A 14,354-nucleotide genomic window follows, 5' to 3' on the forward strand; every position below is an offset into this window, starting at 1 on the left:
CCCCCCAAAATAAGCCCTAGTTAAGATCCTGCTCCCTCTATTATACCTGGTTGCATGGGGTGGGGCGAGGCACACAGATAAAAATCAACCTAGGGTGGGGATGGGGGGTGGAGGTGCTTACCTTGCAGCCAGGCCTCGCACACTTTGACACCTGCCTCACCTTGCCAGCCCACCTCTTCTGCGGCCACTTGGCACCACTTACACACGTCGCTTCCAGCCTCCATTTTGCCATCAGAGGCCTTTCAGGAAAGGTCTCTGCAGCCAATAAAAGAGCTCCAGATTGACCTGCAAAGTGCCCCCTGTCCTCCGTTCCACCATCAAAGGCACCATCAGAGCTCGTTTCTCGGCTGCAGAGGCCTTTCCTGAACGCCTCTGACAGTGAAATGAGACCGAGTCTTATTTTTGGAGAAATGCAATATTTTGGGATAAATGAAATAAACAACTTTTATTCTATTATTCTGTCAGAGAGAACGATTTGGAGTTCTAGAGAAGGAAATCTAAACAATTTTCAACATTTATAACAGTCATCCCATAATTCAAATAGGAACATCTTCCAAAATTATGCTACAATAGATAACGCAGAATAGGACTTTATATAAGGCTTTCAAATGCTTTCCCCTAATCAAAGCAGTATTTACAGTGATCCAGAATTCCATTATAAAATGTGGGTCAAGAGCAATTGAAGCTTTGGGTCTCAAAATTTTAATTATATTCTTTCAGTCTAGAACTTGAAACAACACATAACCATCACAATTAAAAAAAAGATTTTAAAAAATCTTTTATTTAAAAAAATCTATTTTTTCAGATCAGATGGAAATCCATTGTGTGATAGCTGCTGTGAAGTAAGGTTACTCAATGTTTTATTTAGGAACTGACCTATGCTTGGAACTGAGTTTCTGAAGCAAAGAATTGGGGCTGAATCTGGAAAAGGAATCAAGTTTATGTAATGTGACACAAATTTACACAACACTGACACAAGCATGTTATCTAATCTAGGAAGGTCAAGATAAAGATGGGTTTGGAAATCCAGAAAAAACTATATTCTACATAGCTGGAATGAACTATACCAATCAGCTGACTCATATTGACAAATGAAAACATTAACATAATACACTAAAAATAACCCCCCAAAAAGCAAAGATTTTCCTTTCCTCCCTAGCCTCCTCTTAAATTTTTAAATTTTTAGTTTTCCTCTGTTTACTTGGCACACATAATTGTTTCTAATTAAAAAGCCATATTATTGCTGCTTTTGCAAATTATTCAATTTTCAGTCAATATCCTAGAAACAGAAAAAAAGGTTAATTACAGATTAGAGATTCACCCTGAATAGAATTAAGTGACTCTCTATTTTATATATTTTATATAATATTTTAATTGCAAAATATGGTAAAAATAAGGGGGAAACAAATCTTACCTAGTTTCTGAACAGTCAATAAGGCAACTTTACTTTCATCTGCCACTAGAGAAAAGGAAGGAAAAGAAAGTGCATAAAAATCAGATTCAGCCCTAAATGAAGAAACCATACACCATCAGTAACATCCTAGATTATATTCCAAAGCAGATGCACTTGTGTTAGCAAAGTTTTTATTTTTGGTGTCTAATTCATCAATAAATATAAAATAGCAACAGATTTGAAACCCTAATTAAATTAAAGTTAAAAATAGGCATGGACTTTTCAAATATTTTTTGAGCAAAGATGATATTTCAATCATACTACGTATTTTTTCAGCCAATTTCAGTGGAAAGCAGGTCGGATTTCTGTACAGAAGTAACTCCAATACACAAAAATGGAAGCATGATAAAATGTACTTGTGATATAATACAGCGGTTCCCAACCTTTCCAGATTGGTGAATCTGAGGGGGTGGGGGAGAGAGGATGGTTCTGTGTGAGTGCCAGTGCCCACCGCTCATGCAAATGGAGCTTTGCATGTGAGTGCAAACGTGAGCGCCTGCCAATCATAGAAGTAGAGCTGCCCATCCCTGTACGGTTGCCTGCTGCTCACACAGTTTGGTTCTGAATGGGCCGCAGTCTGGTATTGGGCCATGACCCTGGGGTTGAAGTATATAATATACTTCAATCTTAAATGTAAACCCACCCACCCCCACAAATTATTCATGTTTTTGCCAATACCATTTTTAGCCAAATTGGGCATTATGTTTCTTAATCTTATGCCCGATTTTTGTTGTTGTTTAACCACAACTGGGAGTACTATTCATACTCAATCCTTGAAAACTCCTGTGGATCCAATCAGAATTGAATGCCCCTTATCCTATATACACATATGTTTTCTATTCACATTTGGAGGAAGGCTTCCATTGGCAAGAAATTCTAGAGCAATTCAACAGGGAAAACCCACTGTCTCCAAACAGTTTTGATGCCATTAACATGGAAATAGTTATTTTAGAAATATAATATTCAGGTAAAACTATGAGCAGAGATTGATTTAAATCTATTTTTGCATGGTCAGTCAAACCTCCAAAAATATGCCACCAGCAGGCATCCCCAAACAAAAAGCTTTGAGTATGAAAAATTTGGAAGACCAAGATACATTCATTACTTTCAAGGTGGCTCCCTACATTGCCCCCCCTTTCTCTCTCTCTTTCATAGTTTGTTCTTTTTGCAGAGAGAGATTCGAAAACGAAGTTTATATGAGCTCTAATATAATAGATTTGGACAATGGAAAATCTATCCACTCCCTTCCCAAATATCTCAGTAAAATTTGAAATATTTTCTATCTGTATAAAGCGTACCAAAAGCACTTCACTTCACAGAGAGCAAATTAATTAACTAAGGCCATGTTTCCACAACCCCCCAAAACTTCCATGCTTTTAAGAATCTAAATAAATTACTTTCCCTGATCTAAATGTATTTTAGTCAGGGGAAAAATCAGTTGCTAGCTTTCCAGATGGATGTTATCCTTACACAGCCCTTTCTGCATAATAAAGATATAGTGCCATCAATTAATTTTAAGTCAATGATTGTGCCAATAACATTACTTCAGTTGCTCTTATTTCTGCATTGCAGTGTTTCCACATCTAAGGATGTTGGATAGTAACAGAGAACATGTCAAATCATGGCTCAAATGCATCCTTTTGCAAACATTTTAGCTGTTTTATTTTTAATGGAAACTCTTTCATGGAATGCTAATGTTATTTTATCTAAAAATATGAACTCATTTTGAAGACCTCAACAAAATCGACAGATAAAATTCTTACATGCAAGAAGACCAAAAGCTTCTATTATTTCAAGCTAAGTTCAATAGATGAAATTGGTGAATTGTTTGCTCTTACAAACATCAGAGCCAGTGTTAAGCTATGATTCGATAGCCTGGTACATTAAATGAATCATCATTAGAAGAAACCAATGTCTAGAAGTTCAGGAGTCTTGAACTTGAGCTTGCATGTATTTTGTGTGATTATGCAGGATGAATAGCAACTACTGTTTGATACTGTATTGCATACTTCTTTCCTTCTCCTCTCTTCACAATAGCACTCAAGGAATTACTTATTCTGTAGTCACTGGAATAGCTATTATATTCTTTTTAAAGTACAAAACAAGGTTATCCAAATGCTATATGTATGACTGAAAAGTAACATTTTCTCTCTCTCTCTGTCAAATCTCCTGAATACAGTTAAATGTCTTTGGATCTAAGTACCTGCAAATCTTTTTCCAAACCATCTAAAATAATATATCAGCCCTTGGCAGAAATCTATTCTGAAACAGGTAATAAAGAGTTGGGGATAAAATTCTTTATTCCAGGGGCATACAGCAAAATCAAAATGTAGACAAGTCTTCACAATGTTATAATTCATAACACTATATTTTGCCGGGACTATCTCACTTCCTCACACATTATTGTTATTATCAGGACAATACAAACTTTCTTTTTCTTTAATAACACCTCTGCTTTTCATTCTAAGTAATGCACAACTAATGAAAGCTAGCATACCTCTTCCTTTACACTTTTGTTGCTGCATGTCTTTCTCATACACTAAATGAAGCAGATTAATCCCCTCACAATGAAATACCACAAAACATTAATAATCCACTTTCTAATGGAATCCGTAATAGCCATTATCACTTCCACTCAGTTTCCAGGTCATAATGATCAGCATTCTATTATAGAAAAGTTACCAGGAAAGACTGTCCTAACGGACAGGTTACCTCAGCATCCCTGGCAAATAGACATCCATTGAGCCTCTGCTTAAAGACCTCCCATGAAAGAGCTTCCACCACATTTCAGGCTACTCTGACCTATTGTTAAACAGCTCTTATCATTAGGAAACATTTCTCATATCTAAGTAAAAACTACTTCCTTTCATCTTAAAACAGTTGTAGGCAGAAAATCTAAACTGAAGAGTGAACAGAGGTTGGAGAAGAATGCAACAAGGAAAAAAGGGGGCTCTTATTCTATACAGTCTATATTCAAGAGCGAAAATGGCAAAAGGATATACTATATCATCATCCTTTGGGATCGACAAACACCATCTTGCATGATCAAATGCAGGATCTGAGTCCAACTGGGCTCCATTTATTCTGCTTTGCCATTGTTGCTTCAGCCTTCCATGCAGACCCTTGCCATCTGTGTTAAAGTGAAGGCGATGCAGGCAATAGTGTGGGGTGCTGCTTGTAGGACATGACCATATCACTGTAGGTGTTTCACCTACATCTTCTCAAATATTGGTGCAATGCCCATTTGCTGACGTACTGAGTCATTGCTGACCTGATCAAGAAAAGAAACACCTAACAACCAGTGAAGCATGCACATCTCCGTGGCATGTACAGAGCTCTCAATTCATTTGGTGGTTGGCCAGCACTCAACACCATAGAAAGTTATTGCACGTACCATTGTTTTATACACCTTTTATTTTAGATAGATTGGTGTGCATTGATTCCAGAGTACTCCAGTGCTTTGATCATAACCATGTTTTGTTCAAATTCAAATTCAAATCTTTATTGTCAGTGCACAACATATGTACAATGAGATTGGTTGAGCTCCCTCAGTGCACCACCCCCCAACACAATACAACTCACAGTGAACACAGAAAATCCCTAATCCAATAAATCATATTAACAAAACACTTGATCCTATTGCACCAATTTGGACATGTTACACATTGTGCCGGCCCTGCAGTCCATCATACTACGTAGTTATGATGTTATTTCTCATTCAGGAGTCTGACAGCCCACAGATAAAAACTGTTCTTCAGCCTATTTGTGCGGCTGGCTATACTTCTATATCTCCTTCCCGATGGTAGGAGGGTAAGGAAATGATGACCAGGGTGAGAGTCATCCCTAAGAATTTTCCTCACTCTTCTAAGGCAGCGAGCCCTAGCGATCTCATCTAGTGGTAGCAGGGGACAGCCCACAATGTTTTGTGCTGTGCTCACCAACCTTTGTAATGTTTTTCTATCCACGGCTGTCAGACCGGCATGCCATACCATAATGCAATAAGTGAGGACACTTTCTATTATGGACCGGTAAAAGGAGGTCATCAATTGTTGTTCTAATGATGAAGTGCATGCAAGAGTGAACAAAGCAAAAGGATACATAGCAAACAATAAAATAAGCATGGGATTATTCAACTCCTGTTATTGTTTAGTATTGTTTCACTGTGTCGCACTAACACATTTAATTTTGAACAGCAGGATGTTTGATTAAAATGTCATCTGGAAGTACATACTGAACTTGAATGAATACAAGCCTCCCAAAGCCATATGAATTGCATCTAAGTGTCCTGAAAGAAATTTCTAATAGTCTTGCCAAATTTTATGTTTGTCTTAACTGAAATTTCAGATAATTGGAGGAGGAGAATCATTGCTTTTATTCAGAAGAGAGGGAAAAGGAAGATCCATGAGATAGAGACCAGACCATATGACACTGAAACCATAAAGAGGCTAATCTGTCAGCACTTTAAAACAATATATGAATTACCAGAAGTCAGTAAATATTTGCCAAGAATATATGTTACCAGACTAAATTTCATTTCCTTACTAAACTAGAGAAATGCTGTGGAACTGATTTTGATTTTAGCGAAGCATTTGACAGAATACCCTAGGACAGTGTTGGCGAACCTTTTTGGCACCAAATGCTGAAATGGGAGTGCACGCACGTGGGAGCACCGGAAACTAGAAGAGCAGCTCCCCAGCGTTCATACGCAGGAGTGCTGGAAACCGGAAGAGCAGTTCCCCAGCATGCATGCACATGCCGGGAAGTTAAACTTCCAGTTTCTGGCGTGCATGTCACCTGGTCTTCCGGTTTCAGGCGAAGACCAGCTGGCTGGCACACATGCGCATGCAGGAAACCAGAAGGTCAGCTTCCTGGTGCGTGCATGTGAACCAGAGAGCTGCTCTTCCAGTTTCTGGTGCTCCTGCCTGCGCGAAGAACGGCTGGCCAGCGCAGCAGAACCCAGAAGACCAACAGGCGATGGCTGGCGTGCCCAGAGAGATGGCTCTGCGTGCCACTTCCGGCACACGTGCCATAGGTTTGCCATGGGAACCTTACTGCCCTAGGACTTTATACCTGATAGACAGTTAAATGGTGGCTTGACATGACAATATTATAGATGGTTTGAAAACTGTATTCAAAGAATGCTCATCAACATTTTTTCATCAAACAAGAGAGCCACTGAATGAGGTGCCACAAAGTTCAGACTTGTCCTCTTCAACATTTTTATTAATGACTTGAATAAAGAGGTGGAGGGAATGCTTATCAAATTTGCAGATGAGACAAAATTAGTAATTAATACCCTGGAAGACAGAAATAACATTAAGTGATTGTGATACATTAGACAAATGGGCTGAAAATAATAGGATGAAAATTAAGAGAGACAAATGCAAAATCCTTCACTTTGGAAAAAGAAGTCGAATGCAGATATAGCATATTCCAAAAACAGTACATTTGCAATCTGGAATTATAGCTAATCTCAAGGTGAAAATCAATAAACAAGAGGTCCTAGCTTCTAAAAAGGCAAATGCCATTTTTGCTTGCTGTACTTTGTCCATATCCTACCCCATTTGTGTTCATACCAGGTAACATATTTCAAGAAAACTTGAGAAAAAACCTGAAGAATGATAGGGTCAGAAATAAGTTCTATGGCAGGGGTGTCAAACTCACATCGCCACATGACATATTAGGACTTTTTTCCCCTTCACTAACATGGGTGTGGGCGTGGCCAGCGCATGACGCATCTGGCCCATGGGCTGGGAGTTTGACAGCCCTGTCCTAAGGGAAGAGATGATAGGAACTGGGTATATTTATATTTATATATTTGAGAGAAGATTCAGCTGAGAAGCAATAGAATAGAATAGCTCTTTTAGGAGCTTAGAAGTATGCCATAGAAAAATTCAAAGTTGTTCCTTATCAACCCAGAATGAAAAATGAAATACTATCTGAATGTTAGGGAAACGTATGGTGCAATCTATCATGGAAAATGGTGTGCATCTTAAAACAAAGTTTGATGTGCCATAATTTGAGGAGGCTTTACTGAGATTGGGCACTAGAGTCTAACTGGATACTTTAAACTCTATGATTTTAATATTTTATGAACAGTAGCCAAAGCACTATTGAGCCCTATTTTGCATTACATTAAAGATATTTATATTTTAAGTTACCCTTTTATTAGATCCATGGCTTATAGTTTAAATGCTATGCTGGTTACAAATAAATACTGTGTTTTTGAGTCATTTTCTTAAACAATTACTCACAATAGGATTCCAACATAGACTGCCATTGTCCCCCTTTCCAGAAAGCAGTAAATATGTTCCCTAGCCTCATCAACAACTTCATCTCTAACAACCTCCATGCATTTGACAAGAATTCCTTCTCACAGCAAATTCAAATGCATTTGCCCCTGGAATTGCAGGCAAAATAAGAGGAATATCTCTATATACCTAAAGCAAATGACAAAGACTAGTAGTCCAATTACGATTAAGCGTACTTAAAGTTGTATGTATAAGAGAGAGAAAAATAGGTAAAAATACAAATGCCTGCCTTGCTTGGGTTAGTCATTACTGGGAAAGGTAGAGCTAGAATAGTTTGCTTCTCTATGACTTTGAATTCTCTACAGTAGAGTCTAGTTGATTTCCTTTGGATTTGTCATGTGTGACAAATTAATTTCTATCTCTCTAAATTTGTGAGGAAGGTCAGGCAACTAAAGACATCTGTATACAAAAGTATGTAACTTTAATAAAATAAATAAATGCCTGTGATGATTCATAACTCTTACTTTGGCTATACAAAAACTTATAAAACTATGGTAATATGTAAGCTCTACAATATACTAGGTTAGCAATATAAAATTCAGTCTAGGCACCAGAATTAAACTGCCTCCAACTGAATCAAGTAGAGAATAGATTAGAAATAGTGTCTTGCTTTTAATTAAAATGGACATAGAATTATTAAATATTGATTCCTTAAGAATTCCATCCTACATGATGATTCCATATGATGAGAATTAATTATTTGCCAAATATTCAAGGACAAGAGAGATTTCATAAAACAAATATATTTTTATGGAGTTGGGTAATTCTCAGAGAGAAAAATGCAACTAATCTTTCTCTGATTTGTTTTGATCCAAGATATTTTTGTAGAAGTTGTTAGCCTAGGTTGAATCAGGTGAGGAGAATCGATTCAGGAAAAAATGGCAGACGTGTTCTCAGTGAAAGATATGAGCTCCCATTTCTATGGTATGCAATTCTCAAAATGAGCAGTTTAGTAATTATGCAGAAACAAAAAATGCAGCAAAAATGCTAGTAATTTTAAGATGAAAGGGATTCTATGCATAACTTACAGTATAAAAAATACAAGCTATAATCACTATTGGTGCAATCCTCTGCATTTCCATTCAGTAATAAATCTACCAAGACAGAGGGACTTATTCCCAGTTAAATGTTGAATGTCGTTGAAATCAGTTTGTTCAGGGTAGGAACTCTTGACTTTAAAAAAATTGATCTAATGTTTGAGAACTGGGTCTTTATATTCATTACATTTTTGTACTTTCATCATTCTCAAGGTGGTTTACAACAAAACATCAAAGATTATAGAAAATCAGAAACAGTTAAATGAGCAGAGTAGCAGTAAGAAACCAGTAAAACCTTTTAAGCATTAAAAGCTTGAAAAACATATTTTTAAAACAGTAATACCTTTCTGGAAACATTTCTATACCATTCATCAGATTTCTATGGAACTACATCTGTTAAAATGAAGTAACACTGCTTCAGAATATATTCATCTCTGCAAATGTAGGATTGGCACTATTTCTTACTGTTTGCCAATATAATTGTATAATTTGGGATGATGTTCTTTAAAACAGTGGATGAAATTTGACCAAGTGTAAGATTCATGTTGCCAGCAAAATCGGGGGAGGGGGGGAGAAGTGTGGGGGGGTATCAAGTCTCCAAAACCACAAGTTGCTACACTATCAATTCATCTCATGATTACTATGTACATAAAGAGGGTCTCATTTTTCCTTGAAAGGTAATCTTTTTAAAAACATGTTTAAGATCAGTAATTCTATGAAGTGGCCTGTAACCAGAATAAGCCCTGCGGTATTTCTTTGACATTTCCTTAACATTTGCTCATATGGAACATTTTCACCATCCTGTCATGTTACCCTGTTTCCTTTGTAGTGTATGCAGCTTTTCAGTTAGGCCAAATTGAAGCAGCTCATTGGGTTCCTTCAGAATATTTCACTACTTCAAATCCTGTATGCTGTTCCTCATTTAAAGAGAAATCTTCCTTTCCCTCTTTACATGACTCCAAAGCTCATCCCTAGGAGGCTGTTAGACGTTTATATTCATGGCATTCCTGCTTTTGTGACACAATTTCCTTTTTCTAGGCTGATATTCCCCTTCCACTAACAGAGTCCTGATATCTGGACAATTCAACAAGCACCTGATAACAAAGAACTATGTCCTGAACAATGAAAAACCAGTGATATTTCATCATCAGTTTGCTTTGCAACAGAAAATGTTTGGGATAACATCTGATGAGCTTCCCAGAGTTGCTTTGGAGTTGACCAACATCAAATTGAATTAAGAACACAAATAAAAACATGATTAAAAAGAAATATTGGATACTCTTTCAAATCCTTAAAAGTTTTAGATTTCACATTCAACTCCCCCCCCCAAAAGTATAATATTTATTCATCTATGATTTTTTAATAATAGAAGTCAAATACAAGTATCATTTTTTTGGCTAAAATCTATGGGGCATGTTAATCAAGGTAAGGTTTATCACATTATTAAGGAATGTAGCATTTTATTTTTATACAGAGCAGTATCTAACTTCTCAATTGAGCAGAACAATCTTCACATCAAAAGTGAAAAGAAAAGGCAAAAATTGGTTAAAACACAAATTATATAACTAATGAATAATTTTCCATTGAGTAAAAGAATCAAACTTTGATACAAAATACGCCCATGCATGTCACAAGATAGAAATGTAGCACTATTTTCCTACTTTAACATTACAGGGTATTTTATACAAATTGATGCACAGCAAAATCGTTGCATGTTGATAATATTCAATTCCCTGTGTAGCTGTGAGCTAAAACTAATAGAGCTTTCGTTCTTCTGAATATCGTTTCCTTTCTGTAGGTAGGAAGACTTTTACAAAGCCCAAATAGGCTTTGTCTACATATGTTTATGGAAGAGGGTAAATGACATTAATATAAATAATAAAATAATAAAATGTTAGGTTTTTTAAAAAAGTATTTGTCTCTTGATATGATTGGGAAAAATTCATTTTTCATGCAGCTGGAGAAAAACACTGATGTTCACGTGATTGGTTAATGCATTTTAGTGCATAATGTGGCAATTATTGCCTATACAACTGTCCTATTGTGCATGAATAGGAAGTGGCATCATCCTTACAATAAATTGTACGGTAATTAGCTATTTCCCCTCATTTCCTTTCTGAACTCCAATAACACTCAGCTATATCATCTGTCTTGTTTATTTGCAGAAGTAAGATCAAACCATCTGTACTGCCACTGTTCTAAATTGGATGGACTGTAATTTTCAAATCTGTAAAGCAAAGGCTAAAAGTTCAACCCTTGGAATTGTTCACCGAGGGTCAGATTGTATTGAATTTAGGTGCCTTAAGAGATTGCATGCATAAAGATAACTGAACCACCATGATCACCAACACCTCTAGGGGGAGAGAGAAAAAATTAGCATAACCCAGTAATTTAGGGCTTGCTAACAAAATCAAGCCTTCTCATGTCCCAGTCACACAGAAAGGAAAGCTTTGGCCACCTGCTCCTTTTGCATCCTTACCACAGGCACTCTCAGGTCAGTGGCGTCTGAACTTCAGCTATAATGACATCTCCCAAATAGGGATCATCTATTATTTACATAATTATTTCTCCCAAGAAGCTGCAATTGCCAAGAATGCATAATTAACCAACAACATCTTTTCCTACAGTTTCAGCTCATTCCCCTTTAGTTAATGCTTTTCATCAGACTGGCTAATTTAGTTATTAGACCAATTCTCCTTTTCCAACTATGCATAGCTAGTAAATTAATCAGAGGACAATATCTAACAGGTTTAAATCTGAAAAAGAGTAAAATATTGAGATTTTCTCATCAAGGTTTGTGAAATACTTCTCAGCAGCAATGACAACTTTCTATGGTATTTGACCATAACAAAGGTTGATTTGATTTGAATGCTCTACTACAGGGGTATCAAACTCACAACGTCACGACATGACGTATCGGGATTTTTCCCCCTTCACTAAACCGGGTGGGGGCGGGGCCAGCACGTGACGCAACCGGCCCACGAGCCGCGAGTTTGACACCCCTGCTCTACTAGTGCCAGATGCTGATCCTATTTGGGTCAGTTATTTTAAGCTCAGTGATGAAAATGCAGTGGTCCACCTGCATGGACATTGATGAAATCAGGGAAAAACTGTAAAGGAGATAATATTGAATATTATAAAGCCATTCCATATGTCCCTTTTGAAAAGGAAAAGCATAATGCAGTGTACTGTAAACATTTTTAAAGGGACACAAGAAGATCTGGCTAATTATCTGACTCTGGATCGAATTCCCATCTCTTCTGTGAAGCCAGTCAATAACCATGAACTGCTCCCACTTCAACAGCTGTTCCCATCTTCTGGAATTTCTTGCTACCTGAAACTTTTCAGATATAAGCTAAAGTTTTAGTTTTCCTCTAGCACCTGCTGGCTCTATTTAGTCGATGGTCCAACTCAGGGGTGTCAAACACACAGCCCATGGGGTGGATCTGGCCTGCAATAGGCCGCAGAGTTGGCCCACGGGCCATCCTGGAGATGGCGAGGGACCACCCTCTGCTGCCTTGGACCCGGCCACACCCACCTAATCAGCTGTGATGACCAGGCCATGCCCACCCTGGCCCTCCAAGGGCAAACAAAATCCCAACATGGCTCACGACGGGATCGAGTTTGACACCCCTGGTCTAACTGGTTCCCACACTTCTGACTAAGGGGTATTTTAAATGGATCCATTTAATTTAATTTCAATTATGCTTTTAAAATGTAGATTAGATTTAAATTCTGTTATGTCAGTTATGCTTTTGTTTTAAATGAATTATAAGAAAAGTGAGCCCAAATATGGCAAATAAGTATATAAATGAGATACATGAACTGCTTTTCTTTTACACCCAAGTTTGTCATCCAGCTGGTATTTCTGGATAGGAAATATAGTACTTAAATGCCTTTTTTATTTTGGACTCAAAGGAATTTAGAATAGAAGGAACAATTATGAAGAAATATTTGATTTACTGAGGATGCAGGCTGGCTTTCACTGCCTCCAAGAGTCACTGATCCATCTCTTAGCAGTACTTTATGTGTCATACAAGCATCAGTGTTTCTGCACCAAGAGTTCTTGGAAACCTATTCCTACAAATCAGGCAAGATTGAATGCCTAATTATAACCAAGATGAATAATAATCTCAATCTACATGTTAAAAATAAGAGACAGGTGACTGAATTTTCTTCCAGACTGGAAAGATTAATTGAGGAGAAGAACTAGGCAAACCGATCTCATGCATATTTTATTTTGTTATGTTTAATAATGAAAAAAATCATTTCAAATTTGCATCTGCAGTGACCTAGACTGGTAACATATTTATCAACTAAGCATGGGTTTGTCAAATGTTCAGGAATGAGGAAAGCATTATCCCTTGGCAAGCATTTTACTACATAGTTGCATATGTGAAGCAAATTCATGTGTCGATACTTCTGGGTAGTACCACATTTGAAGGTTATGGTCTCCTAATTCCTACATCAAAAGTAATTTTGTCAGGAAAGAAGAGACAAACTCACCATGATGTGAGTGGATAGTGCCATTCAGTTGGAATAACTGTATTGAACTATGTTTCCCTTGATGATAAAATATTAAATTTAGATTTTTCTCACTATATTTGCTAATAGAACAAAATTAGAATGAAAACAGGTGTTTTCTTATAATATTCAGTACTACAAAATCCACCTACCATCTCCATAAACCCCACTCTAGTTAAATAAAATTAATTAAAAACAGAATTTAATTAGATATATCAAGTTTTAATTGCAAGCTCATTAATTGCAGCAAAAAACCCTCGGCAAATGGAGATGAGGATCTAATAAAGAAAAAAAGCAACAGTTTGACAGTCATGCTACATTTAAAAACAGGAATGTTTCTTGCACATAACTAGCAACTGGCTTGCCTTTAGTATGGTTTAAATCAGAGGTGTCAAACTCAATTTCATTGAGGACAATATCAGGGTTGTGTTTGACCTCAGTGGGCGGGCAGGCATGGCCAGCTCAACATCACTCATGTCGGGGGCACCTCTGGTGGCCAAGTGCTAAGGCAGGACTTTCCTGAAACTCTCCTTCACTCTCATTATAATTTCCTTCCTCCCTCCCTCCCTCCCTCCCTCTCCTCCCTTTTCTTCTTTTTCCTTCTCTCTTCCTTCTCATTTTTTCTTCCTTCCACTCTTTCCTTATTTTTCCTTCCTTGCTCTCTTTCCCATCTTTCCTTCTTCTTCTTCTTTTTTTTTTTTGTATTTCCTCTTTTCCCTTCTCCTTTCCTGTTCCTTCTTGCATGCTCAAATGCAAAAGGTGAAACATTTGTCCTTTTGTTTTGTTTTTAGTTTGTTTTGCTAGCCTCTGCCAGCAAAAAAGAAGCTGGGGGGTGCCATTTTTGGGCCATAATGGCCTCCTGCAGCCCTCTGCCAGTGTGTCCCCCCCTCCCCCCAAGCTCCATTTTCACTGACAGAGGCACCATGGGCCGGTCCTTTGCTGTTTCCAGAGAGGCCCTGTGGGCCAGTTGCGGCCCATGGGCCTTGAGTTTGACACCCCTGGTTTAAATTATGGGAGAGAAAACATTTA

General features: G+C 37.5%; 1 protein-coding gene across 1 annotated transcript in view; it reads right to left on the reverse strand.

The window, feature by feature from the left end:
• The window catches only part of PARD3B (par-3 family cell polarity regulator beta), a 582,830-nt gene that overhangs the window by 296,177 nt on the left and 272,299 nt on the right, over nt 1-14,354 (reverse strand). The window contains exon 16 of the mRNA XM_070933224.1: nt 1,415-1,459. Coding sequence (XP_070789325.1) covers nt 1,415-1,459 — 45 coding nt within the window. The remainder of the gene's footprint in view (nt 1-1,414; nt 1,460-14,354) is intronic.

Source organism: Pituophis catenifer, unplaced genomic scaffold (assembly GCF_029215685.1).
Source record: "Pituophis catenifer annectens isolate HBS135680 unplaced genomic scaffold, rPitCat1.0.hap2 SCAF_1, whole genome shotgun sequence".
In the NCBI taxonomy this organism is placed as follows: Eukaryota; Metazoa; Chordata; class Lepidosauria; order Squamata; family Colubridae; genus Pituophis; species Pituophis catenifer.